General features: G+C 46.0%; 1 protein-coding gene across 1 annotated transcript in view; it reads left to right on the top strand.

Moving 5' to 3' along the window:
* Positions 1-20,292, top strand: part of BCAP31 (B cell receptor associated protein 31) — an 85,935-nt gene that overhangs the window by 47,250 nt on the left and 18,393 nt on the right. Inside the window, exon 7 of the mRNA XM_063432730.1 lies at positions 3,655-3,755. Coding sequence (XP_063288800.1) covers positions 3,655-3,755 — 101 coding nt within the window. The remainder of the gene's footprint in view (positions 1-3,654; positions 3,756-20,292) is intronic.

A 20,292-nucleotide genomic window follows, 5' to 3' on the forward strand; every position in this document is an offset into this window, starting at 1 on the left:
TTTTGTTTGTTTATTTCTCTCTAGAATTTTCTGCCCCTTTAAGTATTCCACTGAATGCTTGGTACTGCTCCGAATCAACAAGCCTAGCCCTTTTTCAGCAAGTTGTGACATGTACAAATGCTTGGTTACTGGACCAAAACCCTTGTCCTTTTCTATACCTCCTCTGTACAAACCGACCTGCTTCAGCATAAGACATTGGGTTCTCCTTAGAGACTGTTATAAATTAACTATTGTTATCGTATTTGGAATGTCCAGGGGTGCACAGCGTACAGAAAGAGGGTCAGCTCTTCAATTTATAACTAACTCCTGCTTGTGTCAGCCATAATCTTTATACATCACTAACTCCCTTCTAACCTATTCATTGTTGATTGCGGTAATATATGGATTAGACCTCTAGAAAGGTTCGCTGTGATTATGTCGTTGATAACTCAACTGCTGGTCATCCTGCAAAACTGCTGTTAGATCAGAATTCTCAACCAGCATTTACTGAAGATGTTTTTTGTTTTTCGAATAAACTTATCACTAAGTATGATATAGCAAGGTCAGCGAATCAAGGGCTCGCAGTACAGTTTTTCCAAGTCTTTAATTTCCCCTTTTGTTTTCAGATCATTAGCACAGTCCTCTTCAATAATAGTGGAGTTCTGATGTAGATGCCGGAACTCAGGTGGTCTTAGAGCAGAATTGCCTAATATTTTGCTAATTTCTGGTTTCCCTACCAGTTCCAGGGCTATGGCAATGGCTTTCTGAATGCATGACCTGCACTCTAGCAGTAAGATTGGGTTAGATGCACGGATTGCAAAATGTAGGTATCCAGATATAGTACAGGTGTATTCTGAAGTCTGGCAAAGAATCATTGCAGTTGTAGTACCGTACTTCCAAATATGGGGATCTACCTGTTGCATTGCCCTGATGTTTGGAACATCTTTCTGTGATTAGACACCCCGAGAGCATGTAAACTATGACAGTCACTTGCTTGTTTGTTGCTCTTTTGGGGAGAAGTCCAGTCTGTTATTTGTTTGTTAAATGTCAAATTCTTGTGTCCTTTTTCATCACGGCACCTAATGTATAGCCTGTCTTTCTAAACTATATTTGTGTGGTCATCAGATTGCATAAGAGCTATGTGCATTGCAGCATTCTGTAATTACACTTGGCTGGTTAAAGTATGGCCCCATGTGGAGTTCTTGGAAAACATGTTCTATTTTTAGGGCTGTTTTAAAAGGAGACTGTCCTGACAAAATGATGTGTGGGTCACTTAACGCTTTGAATGTCAATGACCCTCACATTGGTTAATATGTACCATATATTAATATCACATTTTCCTCACTTTGCATTTTTTTTCATTTGATGAGGTCACCAGTAAGCTTAAAATCTCTGTCTATCTAATAACCACATATATAAGGATAGAAAAGCTAGCAGTTCTTGAACTCTGGACAAGATGACCAAAGATTACCATTATTTGCTCCACTCCATTTTTCTTTCTGACTTGTTCTGAGCCGTTTGCTACACAAACACATTTTATTCCGTAGACACTGAGTTATGTTTAGCTCTAGTTTGAAGGAGGGTTAGAGTTGGTTTATTTTTGTCTTTAAGCAGCGCATAATAAAGTTTAAACAACCAATTTGACCCCCTCCTTTACCCTGAGTATCCATTCTGTGTAGTGATCGGTTTCTGCTTTAGGTTCTAAAGATTAACTTCAGGCTCTCTTTCCATGCCTGAAGAATTAGTAATGTCTACATGTAATGTTTCACCATGTTTTGGGAGGGACCCATGGTTTCTTTAGATGCATGGCTCCAAATCCAGAGTCCAAAAAAGACAAAATTCCAGCTAGAAGCGGTGTTAATTTGATGGTAACTACAGGGTCCGTGGGCAAGCAGTTATTGGTTTACTTACTTTAGAGATATATATCTATTTTAAAAAAAAAGTATTGTTTGTTTTTGATGTGCATGGTAAAAACATTACACACTGTTGGAACAGCAATAGTATGATGCATATCACAAGATGAAGTGTATAGAGAAATCCGCACATATTTTTAAAAATAAGAAATAAAAAAACAAGAGAAACACAGTGCAGGTTAGATATCTTGTTAGCGTAGTATCGACTGTGGGTGGGGGGGGGGGGGAGTAAAAACCCCAGGGGGCCTTCCAGCTAAGCAAGTTGCGAGTCCCACTGTGAGAAAACCAAACAAAAAGCAAAACAACTTACATTATCTTCCCACACAGCACATAGTGATGAGAGGTGTAATGGGGAATGTACCATGTTAGAGATGATAAATGCCTCCGCACAGAGTCCACCCACGAGAGTCCCAGTGTCGAGCCCAGTTGCCCACCTTAGTGTAGACATGTGGTAGTGGCATATGAGTAGGGCAGGCCTAGAGAAATCCGCAAGATTCTCCTATGTGGTATCAAGACCTTGTGCGGGGTGGAGTACAGGCGCGTTGGGAGCTTTGATTCGAGCCTCAGCTGCATTTAGGGTGTCACCAGATTTTTGTGGTGGCGCTTAGCTGCGTCTAAATTTGGTCGTGGAGCTCTATGATGCCAATTTTGGGCTCTCCTCGCTTTGAGATCTGTGCACCTGTGATGGGATCGTGTAGGCAGCTCAGAGGTAAGTGACCGGACCTCTGTAGCTATTAAGTGCAGACAAGCAGCCGGCTAATCCATAAAGGATTTTAAAAGCTTGTTCAAGCGATGCATCACATCTGACCTCTCAAGCCAAGATCTGAGGAACACGCAGCATCCTCCATTTTGTAGGGAACACTGAGGCTTGTATCAGCGGTATTGCTGGGCCATCAAGTATAGTGTGGCTAACCTCCAGAGTGTGGCCTGGGATCACACCCACCGGTCCAAAGGGGAGGGAACATGGCGCCAACTGTCGCATGGCTTGCCTCGGGTTGCTCAAGGTGGGAGAGCCTCTCCCTTTCTCAAGGCGCTCCAGGCTGCATACCATACGGACCTATTAGTGGGAACATGTCCACATTCGATAAGCCAAACTTGGCAAGAAAACGCCTCCCCAATGCTAGAATTTTGTGGATGGTTAATTGCTCTGCCTACGGGTCTAAAACATCCCAAAATCAAGAGTAAATTGAGCCACAACTCAGAGCTTCAGCAAAACATGTCTCGCAGGCATGGTATCCAGGGCCTGCCCCAATACTTTGGATGTATTTTAAAAGAAAGTGTTAAGCATTGTTTAACATTGCCTATTGGAGTTTTGCATTATTAGACTAATAACCGAGCTTGCACTTCGCTATATACTTTACAGATTAAGTCAAGTAAGAATATCTGCAAAGGAGAATGTGTCGTTTAAATACATATAGATCTTGTAAGCTGCGACTTTTATCACTCTGTTTGAGCCTGCTTTCTCCCTGTCCCTAGATTCTTCTTCACGGTCTTTCCCCCGTATTTTTATCGCCTTGTTTCATTGTCGGTATTTAATTATTGTATTGGATGGTATATTAGAAGTGTTTTTTAAAAAAAAATATTGATTTCTCAAAAGTAGGTTGATAAAGGTGGATTGTGTGTGTGGTTTTCTTGCTGAGATGTTTTTATGGAAGACGTGTTTCTGAGTATTTGGTTGGATTTCTGACCGTATTGCTCCAGAATTTTTCACGTTGTGTTGGCAGAAGAGCTTATTATTTCCCATCTCTAAACTTTCCCACAGCTTTGAATAAATCCCAGAATGAAGTGATCGCCATCAAGAAGCAGTCTGAAGGGTTAACTAAGGAATACGACCGTCTACTAGAGGAGCATTCCAAGCTGCAGGTAAGGTCTCCTTAATGTATTTGTGGACCTCCGTAACATCTGACCTGCTATTTCTATACCACCAGATTATGCATGGTATGCTATCAATCACATAGACTTGTCAGTGAGAGTAATGCATGACCTTTTACCGACCCTAATTAATGACTATATAAATGCAGTGCCAGGCTGGGTAGGCTCTTTTTGATGGATTGTGGCGCACAAGGAACAATTTGGTTATATCTGGATTAATCCTTTTATAAAATTGCCCTTAGATGTGTGTCTGGTGCTCTTTATATTCTAAGTTTTATTAAAATAGTTAACTAGATCTTGGCATGTTTTAATATTAAATACCTACGGATTTATCAGAATTGCTTATTGTTGCTGAGTCTATAGCCCATCACTAAACCACCTCAATTGTGAGCAAAGAGGGGCTGCCTGGATTGTAGTCCTAAAATGCTCTGTATTCCCTGCCTGTAGTTATAGTCAGTCAACTCCTCCTTTTTCTGTAAAGAAAGTGAAAGTTTTACTTACCGGTTTCCAGCATTAATGCTCTCTCTGCGTGTCTAATCTCTCCACTTCCACAATGTCTCGGAGGAGACCTCTGCGATGGCCTAATCCAATGATCTGCATGCTAATCCAAGCATGCAGATCATTGGATTTCCTGCAAGTTTATTGGAGTAGCCCATTTAACGTTTCAGCTCAAAAAGGAGCCCTGTCCGTTTTTCTTTACAATTACTGACCTGTTGTGAGTTGTCTGCCCTGATCCGGAGGCACTATGGATGGTAAGTCGAAGCGCGTGCCTCTCTGCTTTGTTTATATCGAGAAGGACTTGGTTTTAGTTAGGCATTCACATCTCCATATTTGGAGAGCTGCTACTGACATATCTTTAGATGAAACTCTTTTATAATATCTGTTTGGAATACAAGACAACAATAGTCCCAGGAAGAAAATGGAACACACCGAAATGAATGACCCATGCAGGCAGTGTGGAAATAAGGTAAAACAATCCGTTCCAAGATGAACCCCCATTTAAACTTCTACATAGAAACCAAAGTATTCCAGCGCAAAGCAGAACTATAAAAAAAGTCTTGGTATGTTGATGTGGAATACGAACTTCAAATATTTATCCTATAGAAAGCACAAATACTTTATGAAACCAGAGTTACAATCCAAAGGTCAAGGTGGAGAAAGGCACTGATTTAAAGATTGTACCCCAATGGCATCCGCCCATGCACTGATGTCAGAACTTTTGAGATGATGTATATTTTGAGAATGTTATAAAGGAGATTTCATATTTTATAAGCTAGAAAGTCAACACTCAGCAAATGTGTGGACTATATCCAGATGTTTTACTGTGGACTATATCCAGATGTTTTACTGTGGACTATATCCAGATGTTTTACTGTGGACTATATCCAGATGTTTTACTGTGGACTATATCCAGATGTTTTACTGTGGACTATATCCAGATGTTTTACTGTGGACTATATCCAGATGTTTTACTGTGGACTATATCCAGATGTATTCTAGATACACTCATGGGAAAAAGAAAGTACCTCCTCTTTGAATTCTATGTTTTTACAAATCCGGACTTAAGAACAATCGTCCGTTCCTGAGCAGATCTTAAAATTAGGTAAATACAGCCTCAGATGAACAACGTCACATGACATATTACACCGTGCCATGATTTATTTAACAAAAATAAAGCCTAAATAGAGACGCTATATGTGAAAAACTAAGTACACCCTTACTGCTTCTATAGGAATTTAGAGGCTAAGTAGCAGATGGGTGCTGCTATTCAAATGCCCTTTATTACATGATCATCAGCAAGTGTGACCCCCTCTATAAAAGCCGAAGATTTAGCAGTTTGCTGGTCTGGAGCATTCAGGTGTGTGTTAACAGAATGCCAAGGAGGAAAGACATCAGCAATGATCTTAGAGAAGCAATTGTTGCTGCCCATCAAACTGAGAAGGGTTATAAGGCAATTTCCAAACAATTTAAAGTCCATCATTCTACAGTGAGAAAGATTTACAAGTGGAAAACATCCAAGACCGTTGTCAGTCTTCTCAGTAGTGGACATCCTGGCAAAATCACCCCAAGGTCAGACCGTGCAATGCTCAGAGAAATTGGTAAAAAAAAAAAAAAGACGAGTTACATCTCCGACTCTACAGGCCTCCGTTAACATGTTAAAGGACCACTATAGTGCCCTCAGGGTCCCCATCCCGCCGGGCTCTAGGGGGAGGAAGGGGTTAAACTTGCCTCTTTCTCCAGCGCCGGGCGGGGAGCTCTCCTCCTCCTCTCCGCCTCCTCTCCTCCTCCTTGGCTGAATGCGCATGCGCGGCAAAAGCCGCGCATGTATTCAGCCAGTCTCATAGGAAAGCATTGTAAATGGAAAATGAAAATGAAAATCACAGTGAGAAGCACGCAAGCGCCTCTAGCGGCTGTCAATGAGACAGCCACTAGAGGCTGGATTAACCCTATTATAAACATAGCAGTTTTTCTGAAACTGCTATGTTTATAGAAAAAAGGGTTAATCCTAGCTGGGACTGGCACCCAGACCACTTCATTAAGCTGAAGTGGTCTGGGTGCCTATAGTGGTCCTTTAAAGTTCATGACTGTACAATTAGAAAAAGACTGAACAAGTATGGTTTGTTTGTAAGGGTTGTCAGGAGAAAGCCTCCTCTCTCTAAAAAGAACATAGCAGCACGGCAAAGTTGCATCTGAACAAATCACACAACTTGTGGAACAATGTCCTTTGTACAGACAAGGTGGAGATGTTTGGACATAATGCACAGCACCGCATATAAGCACAAACCCCCCATACCAACCAAATCACGAATAAGGTGCGCTGTGTCTTTAAAACTTTACACATTGTAGAAAGCAGTGCAGAATGGTGTTAAATTAAGGTGCATATAAATATACAAAGTGCCAGTGTGCATACATTTTAATGATGTGCACTCCTTTGCAAAAGTCCTTCCATTGAGAAAGTCTGTATCATCCGAGCTAGTACTCAAAGAAGAAAAAAATACAGCAAAAGAACATAGTGCCATCTTTTTAAAAATGTTATAGGTGTAAGATATAAAGAAGCACTTACAAATAGAGAGCAGATGAGCCTGCTCTAACTTTCAGCACGTGTAGACCACAAGTAGGGTCAGAGATGCAGGAGAGGACGCCAGCCACGGGTACAGTTGCACATCTTTATTCACATAACACTTTAAAAGAACGTCCAAACTCCACCTCCTTCCTTCGAATGTGTGCTGTGTAGAGTCTTTTCACCATTCAGTTTGCTACCGGCTGCAAAACTTCAGATCTTCCAGATCTCTCGCACGGCCACTTGCGGGAGGCGAGGTTAGCGTCCGGACCACGTGACTACATGACGTGGGAGTGCGTGATAATGTGTCAAGCACAGTGGTGGAGGGCTGATGATTTGGGCTTGTTTTTCAGCCGCAGCACTTGGGAACCTTGCAGTCATTAAGTCGACAATAAAAACCTCTTCGTACCGAAGTATTCCAGAGTTAAAGGGACACTATAGGACTTCCAGACCACTTCAGCTAATTGTTTACATTGCAGCTCTAAGTCTGCCTTCAATGGCTGTTTACCAGACAGCCACTAGAGGGCTTCCTGGATCAAAACGGAACTTTGGTCCGGTACCTGACGTTGGACGTCCTCTCGTTCTGCATGGGGACATCCAGCTTCAGATTTTTTTAACCCCATAGGAAAGCATTGATTCACTTCTTTCCTATGGGGAGGTCTAATGCGCACGTGGCAATCAAAGTAAATCAAGGGTTTTTGAACCCTTTATTTACCAGGGAGGGTGCACGCTAGGGAGGGGTGAGGCAAAGGGAGCGATAGTACCAAGTATACAGCTTTGTATTCCTGGCACTATAGTATCCCTTTAAATGCGAGGCCATCTATCTGACCGCTCAAGCTTGGCCTAAATTGTGTCATGCAACAGGACAAAGATCCCAAGCACACCAGCAATGGCTGAAACAACAACAGAATGGCTGAAAGAGAAAAGAATCCAGGTGTTGCAATGGCCCAGTCAAAGCCCAGACCTCAACCTAATTGAAATGCTGTCTCAAGACCCTAAGAGAGCTGCCCATAAACAAATACCAGAAAACCTTTATAAACCGAAGCAACCTTGTAAAGAATAGAGGGCTAAAATTCCTTCAGAACGATGTGAGAGACTGATAGTCCTACAGAAAATGAAAACTTCAGGTTATTGCTGCAAATCAAGCTTATTGAATCATAAGGTGTACTTAGTCTTTCACACATGGCTTCTCCGTTTTGTTATATAATGACACGGTGTAATATGTCTGAACTTGTATTTACCTAATTTTAAGGCCTGCTAAGAAACAGGTGTTTATGCCCTAATATGTAATACCATAGAATTCAAAGAGGGTGTAGTTTATTTTTCCCATGGTTGTACATACCGAGCGCTTTGCTTCTGACTTGTGATTGATAAGAGCTGTGGAGCAAGGATCGTGGAAACTGAGCTTGGACTACGTAGGTGTAAACTGCAAAAACAACTCGAGCTGTGTTTGAGATGCATTCATATGTTGTTTGTTAATGTATGGTTTAAAGTTTCTCAACCAAGCAAAACATACTTGTGTACATATACAGAACTTGGAAAATATACCCTAGTCCCACTCTCTGTTGGAAAGAAAATGATTTGTATCTATTAATTTTTCCACTCCTGTCTAGCGGTAACACTCTCAATATGTTTGTGTATGTCTATTGATTAATGGCATTGGTGCAAGGTTCTTTTTCTTACCTGCACAGTGCAACTCTGGCCTTCTTACTAAGACAAATGACCAAATCAATCATTTTGCCTTGAATTACATAAATTCTTTTGGCTACAGTGTGTAATTGTTTATTTGCTTCTAGCACTGAAATCGGGTATTTACCAGTTGAGTTTTTATTATATTTTTTTTTAGTGTTGAAACCTTAAAGTGGAACTGTCACATTTAAGATGTTTGCATGGAGTATGTACGCACCAAGTTACGTAAAAGTTGGTTACCTAAAAGGCTGTGCATGTATTTAAAATTAAAGTGGCTTTTATTTCTTATATTTAAATTTATGCCTCATACTGCCTTTTCACAGAAAATGCAGTGTTTACAAATGAGACACTTCTGGGAGACACATTGCATCAAAACACAAGAATAATGGGACACTATAGACATCAGAATCAGAACCAGTACAGCTCAATGTAGTAGTTCTAGGCATATATCCTGTCTCTGCAAGGTCTGCAGTGTAAACACTGACTTTTCTGAGAAAAGGCATTGTTTACATTGCTGCCAAAGTCCACCTCTAGTGGTTGCCACTCAGTCACTAAACAGACTTCCTGGAAGAATTCCTGCAATCTTTGCAGGACGTAGCTTAAGGCTCTCCACACTCGTGGAGATGCTGAATGCTCACTATAGAGGTGCATTGATTCAACGTATTTCTATAAGGAGATGCTGATTGGCGCATTTCAACGTTTTGCCGTGCATGCACACTAGCCACCCAAAGCTTTTTTTTTGTTGTTTTTTAAAGCAATGCAAGTATGGCAGTAGTACAACTGTGCTAAGCCACAATGCAGTATAAAGGCATCTTATTTTGTACCAAAATTTAACCACAACTTCAAATTTTATGTAACTCTTAGAATGTTGTCCTGGCAGAGACTAGGCATGCCATGTAAGTTAATTTAGCCACCATGTTGTCCAAAGTGCAGACACATGAGTTTGTAGAGCGCAGTGGCAGAGTGTGTGGCTCATACTGTATTTCTCTGTATGTGCCCACGTGGACACGAGCAGGCTCAGCACAAGTGATCGTTCCCTGGATATGGAAGTGGTATATTGGTAGGTATGCTTTTTACTTGCCCTAGATATCTCCGCAAGAACACCAGCACAAATTACTTTCAGTGACAGAAAGGGCTAAAGACAGAGCGCTCCCCAGTCAACTACAACTTCAAGTTGCGTTACAACTCCCTTGTAACTTGTGCACGCTGTCTCATAGCTTCTCTAAACAACTGCTTAAAAAGGAACATGCACAGAGTGCAATTGGCTTGCTAAGTAGATTCATTCACCTATTTTCATAAATGAAACTATTAACAAATACTGAACAACCTATTGCATAATGGGAGGTAGGCGTGAGTTACAAGGGTATGCTTAACCCTCTTGGAAAACAGAAAGTTCAGTGTTGGCTCAAACAAACCTCCGTAATCCGTAAAACTAGCATGCAGGTGCCGTACGTGGGTAAAGACATGGTACGTGTATTATAAATTAGTTTTAATATATATATATATTGTAAACGTACAAGCATACTTTTCATACTTTGTCCTCTGGTTAGTAGTTTGCTATGTGATGGTTTATCTTTGGAAGGACTAGTTCCACCTGGTGGGATTGTGCTGTTACGGTTTATTATTCTCTATGTTGCTGGTAAATTTTAACATGCTGTGGAGATCTAATTTACAGAGAGTACTTGGGTGCTCTACCTCTTCGCTCTTTTATGATCACCCGTCTTTATTATCCTTGGAAGCAGTATTTCAAGTAATGACCATGTATCCTGCGAGTGCATTAAAATGTAAATATATTGGGCTATGGGTAAGGATGTGCATGGTACATGTCATTAGGTAATCCGTTCAGGGATATTCTTTTTCCTTGTATAATGTTTCGTTTCATAAAGAAAACTGAAACAGAACAATCGCCAGATAAATAATACAAATGTGCAAGCTGGAAACGAAATGGCCGACATTGAATACAAGTTTCCCCCTATCTGGGTATGCCTGAGTACACCCAGCACACAGATTGTATACATGCTAACTTAATGTATGTTTCAGGGTAGAAATGAACTCTGCATGTTCTGCACTAGACCTTTTACAGAAGCATCCCTTGCTATATTTTAATGAAATGTTTTCATCAAATGGCTGTAATATTAGTTGCCTGTTTTGGTTTAGTGCAACAATGGCTTCAGACAAGCAACATGCACACAAAAATAAATATTTTAATCTCCACCATTAACCAATGACCTCCATGGGTTGTAGTGCTAACTAAAGATTTGCCTTGGTCTGTAAAAGAACCACTAAAGACACACTGACCACTTTGTCTCAATTAAGTGGTCTGGGTGCAGTAGTCCTTTATTTTTAACCTTGCGGTGTAAAACATTGCCGTTTAGCTGAAAGGGCAATGCTTACTTTGCAGGGTTAAAGATGCCTCTAGTGGTTGTGTTCCTGAGCGCCACTAGGAGGCGCATCGGCTGTGAGAACAGAGTCCAACCTGATTCTTACACCTAACCTCCATTTAATTGAAGCAGTGCAGTGCTGTCCGTGCATGCACCTTTTCTCCTCCGTGTTCCTCTATGAGAAGCATTGTATTGGATCAGAAGAGTCAGCGTAACATAGTGGGAGGCAGACTGGGTCATAGTGCTGCGGGCAAAACAAGGGAGTAAAATTAGTTTTTCCAAGTTTGTACTCTTCTCAGTACAGTATAGTGTTTCTTTAAGCATATACAGGGTACTGATGTTGGCAGAATCATTGATACTTTTTTTTTTTTTTTCCTTTGTTTTTCTTGCAAATGGACAGATGGTTTTCTGAACACGATCCATTTCTCTTTCCTTGTTGCATCATGTTTTTAAGTATAGAAGTTAGTTTATCAGATGAAAAATACATATAGCGAATGTATATCTATATACTCTGTTAGCTGAATTGAAGTAGAATACCATTGAAGACTCCCCTATGGGAAAAAAATCAAATCCACTGTGTTTGCCATAAAACATTGTTTAAACATTAAAACATATAACAACCAGATTATCTGCAAAGTATTACATCTGCCACTCACTCAGGCGCACACTTATCGAATACTCTGGGTGTTGTATGGCAAGGTGGTTGTTATGACCAGGTAGGAGGTATATGGCGGGGGCGGGGTGTTATATGACAGAGTGGGTACTATGAACAGGTCGGGGCTGGGTGTTATAGCCAGGTGAGGGGTATAATGCTAAGGTGGGGGGGGGGGGGAAGGTATATGTGGGTGAATAATGTTCATAATGTAATTATCTCACCATTCAGGAGGATGCAGGCACAGCAGGATCTGTCTTCTGTGTTGTAGCCAGGCTCCCAGCAGCTAGACTCCCATGGTGATCCTGTCTGAAGGGTTTCTGACAGCGGCAGGCTGCTGTGGCTGGCAGACTGGTGTGACTGGCTAGCAGGTCTCTTCCCCAGCCCCTCTGTGCGTATGTTTCTCCCCCTATTCCTCAGTGTGTCTTTTTCCCCTTCCCCTATGTGTGTGTCTCCCCCTCAGCCCCCCTGTATGTCTTTGTGCCCCCCATAACTTTTGTCTTTGTCCCCCCAGCCCCTCTGTTTCTCTTTTTCCCTCAACCCTTTTGTGTGTCTCTTTGTGCCCCCAGCCCCTCTGCGTGTCCCATTTCCCCCCCAGCCCCTCTGCGTGTCCCATTTCCCCCCCAGCCCCTCTGCGTGTCCCATTTCCCCCCCAGCCCCTCTGCGTGTCCCATTTCCCCCCCAGCCCCTCTGCGTGTCCCATTCCCCCCCAGCCCCTCTGCGTGTCCCATTCCCCCCCGCCCCTCTGTGTGTCCCATTTCCCCCCCAGCCCCTCTGTGTGTCCCATTTCCCCCCCAGCCCCTCTGTGTGTCCCATTCCCCCCCAGCCCCTCTGTGTGTCCCATTCCCCCTCCCAGCCCCTTTGTGTGTCCCATTCCCCCTCCCAGCCCCTCTGTGTGTCCCATTCCCCCTCCCAGCCCCTCTGTGTGTCCCATTCCCCCTCCCAGCCCCTCTGTGTGTCCCATTCCCCCTCCCAGCCCCTCTGTGTGTCCCATTCCCCCTCCCAGCCCCTCTGTGTGTCCCATTCCCCCTCCCAGCCCCTCTGTGTGTCCCATTCCCCCTCCCAGCCCCTCTGTGTGTCCCATTCCCCCTCCCAGCCCCTCTGTGTGTCCCATTCCCCCTCCCAGCCCCTCTGTGTGTCCCATTCCCCCTCCCAGCCCCTCTGTGTGTCCCATTCCCCCTCCCAGCCCCTCTGTGTGTCCCATTCCCCCTCCCAGCCCCTCTGTGTGTCCCATTCCCCCTCCCAGCCCCTCTGTGTGTCCCATTCCCCCTCCCAGCCCCTCTGTGTGTCCCATTCCCCCTCCCAGCCCCTCTGTGTGTCCCATTCCCCCTCCCAGCCCCTCTGTGTGTCCCATTCCCCCTCCCAGCCCCTCTGTGTGTCCCATTCCCCCTCCCAGCCCCTCTGTGTGTCCCATTCCCCCTCCCAGCCCCTCTGTGTGTCCCATTCCCCCTCCCAGCCCCTCTGTGTGTCCCATTCCCCCTCCCAGCCCCTCTGTGTGTCCCATTCCCCCTCCCAGCCCCTCTGTGTGTCCCATTCCCCCTCCCAGCCCCTCTGTGTGTCCCATTCCCCCTCCCAGCCCCTCTGTGTGTCCCATTCCCCCTCCCAGCCCCTCTGTGTGTCCCATTCCCCCTCCCAGCCCCTCTGTGTGTCCCATTCCCCCTCCCAGCCCCTCTGTGTGTCCCATTCCCCCTCCCAGCCCCTCTGTGTGTCCCATTCCCCCTCCCAGCCCCTCTGTGTGTCCCATTCCCCCTCCCAGCCCCTCTGTGTGTCCCATTCCCCCTCCCAGCCCCTCTGTGTGTCCCATTCCCCCTCCCAGCCCCTCTGTGTGTCCCATTCCCCCTCCCAGCCCCTCTGTGTGTCCCATTCCCCCTCCCAGCCCCTCTGTGTGTCCCATTCCCCCTCCCAGCCCCTCTGTGTGTCCCATTCCCCCTCCCAGCCCCTCTGTGTGTCCCATTCCCCCTCCCAGCCCCTCTGTGTGTCCCATTCCCCCCCCAGCCCCTATGTGTGTCCCATTCCCCCCCAGCCCCTCTGTGTCCCATTCCCCCCCAGCCCCTCTGTGTCCCATTCCCCCCCAGCCCCTCTGTGTCCCATTCCCCCCCAGCCCCTCTGTGTCCCATTCCCCCCCCCCGCCCCTCTGTGTCCCATTCCCACCCCAGCCCCTCTGTGTCCCATTCCCACCCCAGCCCCTCTGTGTCCCATTCCTCCCCAGCCCCTCTGTGTCCCATGCCCCCCCCAGCCCCTCTGTGTCCCATTCCCCCCCAGCCCCTCTGTGTGTCCCATTTCCTCCCCAGCCCCTCTGTGTGTCCCATTTCCTCCCCAGCCCCTCAGTGTGTCCCATTTCCTCCCCAGCCCCTCAGTGTGTCCCATTTCCTCCCCAGCCCCCCAGTGTGTCCCATTTCCTCCCCAGCCCCCCAGTGTGTCCCATTTCCTCCCCAGCCCCCCAGTGTGTCCCATTTCCTCCCCAGCCCCCCAGTGTGTCCCATTTCCTCCCCAGCCCCCCAGTGTGTCCCATTTCCTCCCCAGCCCCCCAGTGTGTCCCATTTCCTCCCCAGCCCCCCAGTGTGTCCCATTTCCTCCCCAGCCCCCCAGTGTGTCCCATTTCCTCCCCAGCCCCCCAGTGTGTCCCATTTCCTCCCCAGCCCCCCAGTGTGTCCCATTTTTTCCCAAGCCCCTCAGTGTGTCCCATTTCCTCCCAAGCCCCTCAGTGTGTCACTCCCCCCCCCCTTCCCCAGCCCCTCCTGTACCTCCTGATCGAGCCGCGATAGAGTAGCTCCTGCTCCCTGTACCTGGTGTGACAGGAAGCAGTTCTGTGCTCTCTGAGACTACTTCCTGACAGACAGAAGCTCCTCTACCACAGTCTGCCTGCTCGGCTTTGCAACATTCTGTAGACCGGTCAGTGGGCCCTGGGATGGACTGCCCCACACTCAGTACACCACTGGGTATAGGCGGCACTGATCTGAGATCTCATTATAAGACTACCTCGATTATAAGACGAGATCTATTTTTTTTATTTTTTTAAAAAAAAATTAAACCTGGTCTTATAATTGAGCAAATACGGTACATAGAGATGGTGCATGCAACTCCAACTGCCACTCCCAAGATGCTCAAGGCACAGCCAGGGCCAACATTGTTAATAAATAGGATAAATATAAACATTATTTCTTCTCTTCTCTGTATGCTTTCTCTATGCTGACTGCCAGGTTTTTAATATGAATGATTGACAGGGAGCTAAGATGGAGGAGCCCGGTTGTACCTTACAAATGCAAATGAATTAACTATAGGGATAAGTAAAATAAAATTCAGCTTTCTTTTTTCTCCTTAATCTTCATGAAGTCATTTCTAGATAACATTTAACAGACTGAAAGCAAAAAAGAACATACATGATATGAGATGAGGAACATTTTGTTTCTAAGCCTGCCTCATTTCTAATATTGCCATTACGCTCATATTAAATTAAATCTCTAAAAAGGAGTAACTGCTTGACTGCAAATCTCAAAGGAGCAGAAGTGGCAAACATAAAACCCTTGTTCTCTTTTGATCTATGCATTTGCCTGATGATACAACATATAGATTAACTATCAGACCCCTTCCAGTTTTGATATTTATAGGAATTGAATTTCCCTAATAGCTGGAGATGTGCATTTTACTCCATCCAATTACGATTCGTTCGCAAGTAGCGTTTAGGTAATGGGTAACATTAGTGCTCTAACACCATACATGGCATCATACACTTTATGATGAAAGCTCCATGTAACGGACCGTTTCAGCAGAAAAGGGGTAAAAATCAGTTTAGGCGATAATCCCCTTTTCACAGACAGGCACAGCTACTGCAGAACATCAAAACTCACGAATCGGATATAAATGAATGCACCAAACTCCCGAACGGCATACAAGGGAATAAGGTAGCACTCCAACTGGAACCTCACGAATAGCTGCTAGCAGACGAACAGGAAAAGCATACATCAGCTTACACTCCTAGCAATCAATCTCCAACAGCATACAGTGAATCCCCCCAAGAACGAGACAAGGCTCCGTGTTGAGGGTCAAGCAGTGGTCTGTTTATTGAGGGCTACCTGCCCCTGTATTTATGCAGGTCTCCCACCTGGTGGACACTCCCCTAGGGGACCAAATGGAAGACTATAACAGAAGACAGACATTTACTATTTCAGGACAAACAGAAGTAAAACATCCCCACAATGCATCCTGGCTTCCTCCCTTCTGCCCTGGAGATAATTGGAGAAGTAATCCAATTATCTACCAGGACAAAGACAATACTCCATTACACATGTGGGGACCTAAATACAGTATTATGTTTTAAAATATATAAAGTTACTTTTATTACATTAAACACAGACATGTTCCATATCCCCAGATAGCTCAGGTCTGGGTGCACATTATTAGGTGAATGGCACCCAGACCACACGAATACAGTTTAATCGCCATGGAGCCAAAGTCTTTAATCACACGAATAGGCTCCATGGCATAGCTATCTGGGTTACCACAGTTCACATAAAAATACCGAAGGTACGGTTGTTCGGCTACATCCCCATGAATGGGAACCAGGAGACGGACGGCTCAGCGGTGTTCGTGCAGATAAGTGTCCGTTTATAGTTCCATAGTTTAGGTGCCGAACACCGCTGGCCGTACGGGACTTGTAAAATGGCCGCCGCCACGTGTTCGGTCGACGAACAAAGACCACCCTGCCTTCGTCAATTAAGCTGCGGTTAACCGCAGCTTCAGGGTGGTCAATTGGCGGCACACTCCAGCTCCCAGGGGGTCGTGCAATCGGTAGTTGGTTCGGTAGATAAAATCTACCGAACACCCCGGCAGAAAAGGCACGAATAAGCCTTTCTGCAGGTAAAATAAGTCTTTTAAAGTCTGGTCCATAGTCCAAAGGCAGCAGGCGGGCAACCAGGCTCCTCCAATGCAATGTGGCGAGATTGGTTTTGTCACATCTCTCCCCCTTTCCAAAAAGACTAACAGGGTACCTGACCTCCTGCCGGTCAGTGCCCTTGTTAGTCCAGCAGCCCACCCATAAAGCAGAAAAAACTGTACAGCCCACCCACAATAAATGGTTACTACACCTGGGTAGAGGAGAAGCTTGTCCATGTCCAGGTGCCTCACCACGGCTGTGTAGGGGACTGGTAGGCTGCCTTGGTGGGTTGCTGAGTGGGCAGAGACCAGCGGTACTCTTTCCTGGTGCCAGTAATACCACCGGAGTAGTCTGGTTGGAGCCTGGTTGCTGGAGACTGACTGTCTCCCCCTTAGGTGCATAGCTCTGCTGTGGAATGGGAAGACCGACTGTCTCCCCCTTGGATACACAGCTCTGTCGTGGGGGGGGTAGGACCGACCATCCCTACCCCCTGTGTGGTGAGTGCAGAGACCACGGTCCCATCTGCACCGGTGGGGGGCTTACAGTCTCCCCCTGGTACATTAAGCTGTTGCTGGGGAGAGGGGGTAACAAGCTCCTCTCCCGATAGAACACTCTGCCGCTGGGGAATGGAGACTGAGCTCTATTCCCTGCCCATTAATGATCCGCCGCTGGGGAGAGGTGGTAACAATCTCCTCTCCCATACATACTTCCAGTCTTTGCGGAGGGAGACCGACGGTCTCTCCTCCCAACACAGAGTCCTGCTGCTGGGGAAAGGAGACTGGGTTCTCTATTCCCTGCTGGATACTCTGCTGCTGGCGACTGGAGACTGGGCTCCCAATTCCCAACAAATAACACTGCCGCTGGAGAATGGAGACTGGGTTCCCAATTCCAAAAAAATCACACTGCCGCTGGGGAGGGAGGACACTGCTCTCCTCTCCCTGGACTTCCCACTGCCTTCCTGGCATATCACTCTGCTGCTGGGGGGCAGGAACAACTACCTCTGCCCCCTGTAACTCAGCCTGCCGCTGGGGAGGGAGGATGCTGCTCTCCTCTCCTCTCCCTGCCCTTCACACTGCCTTCCTGGCATATCACTCTGCTGCTGGGGGGCAGGAACAACTCCCTGCACTTTACACTGCCGCTGGGGAATGGAGACTGGGCTCCCAATTCCCTGCAGGACCGGTGGAGAGACCTCGGTCCCATCTCCACTGGCCACCTGGGGTTCTTCCCTGTAAAACTTTACCATCTTGTCCCCTCTGAATGGGTCTGGCTCTGGGTCTGTCCTGCTGCTCTCCTGCTGAGCCTTCTCGTAGTATTGGAACAGCTGCTGGTAACCCTGTTCTAGCTCCATCTCCCGGGTCACCAGGTGGACCAGGTCTTGCTCAATTTCGTGAGCGTCGTCCCAGTCATACCTGCTCTCCCTCCACTCCAAGAGATCACTGAACCGGGCTTGTGTAGGGCTCTGAAAAAGACTCCCATAACAAGCCAGGACCATCAAACTCCTCTCCCTCTGGCTTGTCATGCTCGGCTGTCCAGGGCAGGTACTGTGCAACATACCACCAAAGCGCCTGGTAGGCATCCTCCAGCCACATCTCCTGCCATACCCGAAGCTCCAATTCTTTTACCCATTCCTCCCGGGGCTGCTCTCCCAGGAAGGGCATCCGCAGGGCTAGTCGCTTCTGCAAACGCTGATCTTCCTTGGGGAGTCTCTCACCTTGTTGGTACTCCACAATGCCCAGTGCCTGGTACCAGATGCCTTTACGGACTGCATCTCGGTCATCCATGGCACCCTCATCAAACTCCACTGCTGGTTCCATGCTGGTGCTGTCAGGGTCGCTGTACTCAGACATGCGTTGCCCTCAATTTGTAAAAATCCAAAGCAATGGTGTCTCCTGTAGCTGTCCTTCTGGCTGTAGGAACGATCCCGCCGCTGCCACCAATTGTAACGGACCGTTTCAGCAGAAAAGGGGTAAAAATCCGTTTAGGCGATAATCCCCTTTTCACAGACAGGCACAGCTACTGCAGAACATCAAAACTCACGAATCTGATATAAATGAATGCAACAAACTCCCGAACGGCATACAAGGGAATAAGGTAGCACTCCAACTGGAACCTCACGAATAGCTGCTAGCAGTCGAACAGGAAAAGCATACATCAGCTTACACTCCTAGCAATCAATCTCCAACAGCAGTTGGAGGGTCAAGCAGTGGTCTGTTTATTGAGGGCTACCTGCCCCTGTATTTATGCAGGTCTCCCACCTGGTGGACACTCCCCTAGGGGACCAAATGGAAAACTGTAACAAAAGACAGACATTTACCATTTCAGGACAAACCGAAGTAAAACATCCCCTCAATGCATCCTGGCTTCCTCCCTTCTGCCTTGGAGATAATTGGAGAAGTAATCCAATTATCTCCCAGGACAAAGACAAAACTCCATTACACATGTGGGGACCTAAATACAGTATTATGTTTTAAAATATATAAAGTTACTTTTATTACATTAAACACAGACATGTTCCATATCCCCAGATAGCTCAGGTCTGGGTGCACATTATTAGGTGAATGGCACCCAGACCACACGAATACAGTTTAATCGCCATGGAGCCAAAGTCTTTAATCACACGAATAGGCTCCATGGCATAGCTATCTGGGTTACCACAGTTCACATAAAAATACCGAAGGTACGGTTGTTCGGCTACATCCCCATGAATGGGAACCAGGAGACGGACGGCTCAGCGGTGTTGTGCAGATAAGTGTCCGTTTATAGTTCCATAGTTTAGGTGCCGAACACCGCTGGCCGTACGGGACTTGTAAAATGGCCACCGCCACGTGTTCGGTCGACTAACAAAGACCACCCTGCCTTCGTCAATTAAGCTGCGGTTAACCGCAGCTTCAGGGTGGTCAATTGGCGGCACACTCCAGCTCCCAGGGGGTCGTGCAATCGGTAGTTGGTTCGGTAGATAAAATCTACCGAACACCCCGGCAGAAAAGGCACGAATAAGCCTTTCTGCAGGTAAAATAAGTCTTTTAAAGTCTGGTCCATAGTCCAAAGGCAGCAGGCGGGCAACCAGGCTCCTCCAATGCAATGTGGCGAGATTGGTTTCGTCACACTCCATAATATGAATTTTCGAGGAAAACCTCCTCGATTTAGCAGGTGCATCCTTGAAACAGTAGCCTGTCGATCTCGGAGACTGACCTGACCTGACCCTGCTCTTGGCCCTATATAACCATATTTGCACGGGCAGGTCTGTGCTCTCAGCAATACATTTCTAATGCTAAAAATAAAGGAGCTGTATTCTTGGATGACTGGAAATTTCACATAATGTCCCTGGTGTCCTTCTTTTCTTGGAACTAAGAATGTTTTGTGGGTATCCGTGTAGTCACAGGTCTACCCCAGCAACTTTCTCGGTAATTGGTCGGTGGGTTTCACAGAGTTCCACAGCAATGAAACACAGCATCAAGGAAGTGTATAGAAGCGTCACAGACCTCTGCAAGAATATAACCCCGTACTGTTAATACTGCACATTTATTTATTAGTCTAAATTTAATACCGTGTTCTCAATATTACACTTCATTTAAAGGAAGAAATTGGTCTAAATTCTCTAGATTTCTGCTCCCAAGCTGTCCCTCTTTTGTGCTTTGGCCTATATTACATATTTAAAATTATTTCAGTAATCTTTGTGGAGGAAATGCACTATTTGTGTACATGTTTTCTACCCTTCAGTGTATAAATAGGCTGTGACACTGCAGCGTAAGATTATTTTTTTCCCTGACATGGTTTAACCATGTCATTGTTGGATTACCAGCAAAGCTTCCACAGTAGTGTGGCTAAATAGACTTTATGCCAGACTTATGAACAATTCACCACTGTGGAGA

Source organism: Pelobates fuscus, chromosome 9 (genome assembly GCF_036172605.1).
Source record: "Pelobates fuscus isolate aPelFus1 chromosome 9, aPelFus1.pri, whole genome shotgun sequence".
Taxonomy (NCBI): Eukaryota; Metazoa; Chordata; class Amphibia; order Anura; family Pelobatidae; genus Pelobates; species Pelobates fuscus.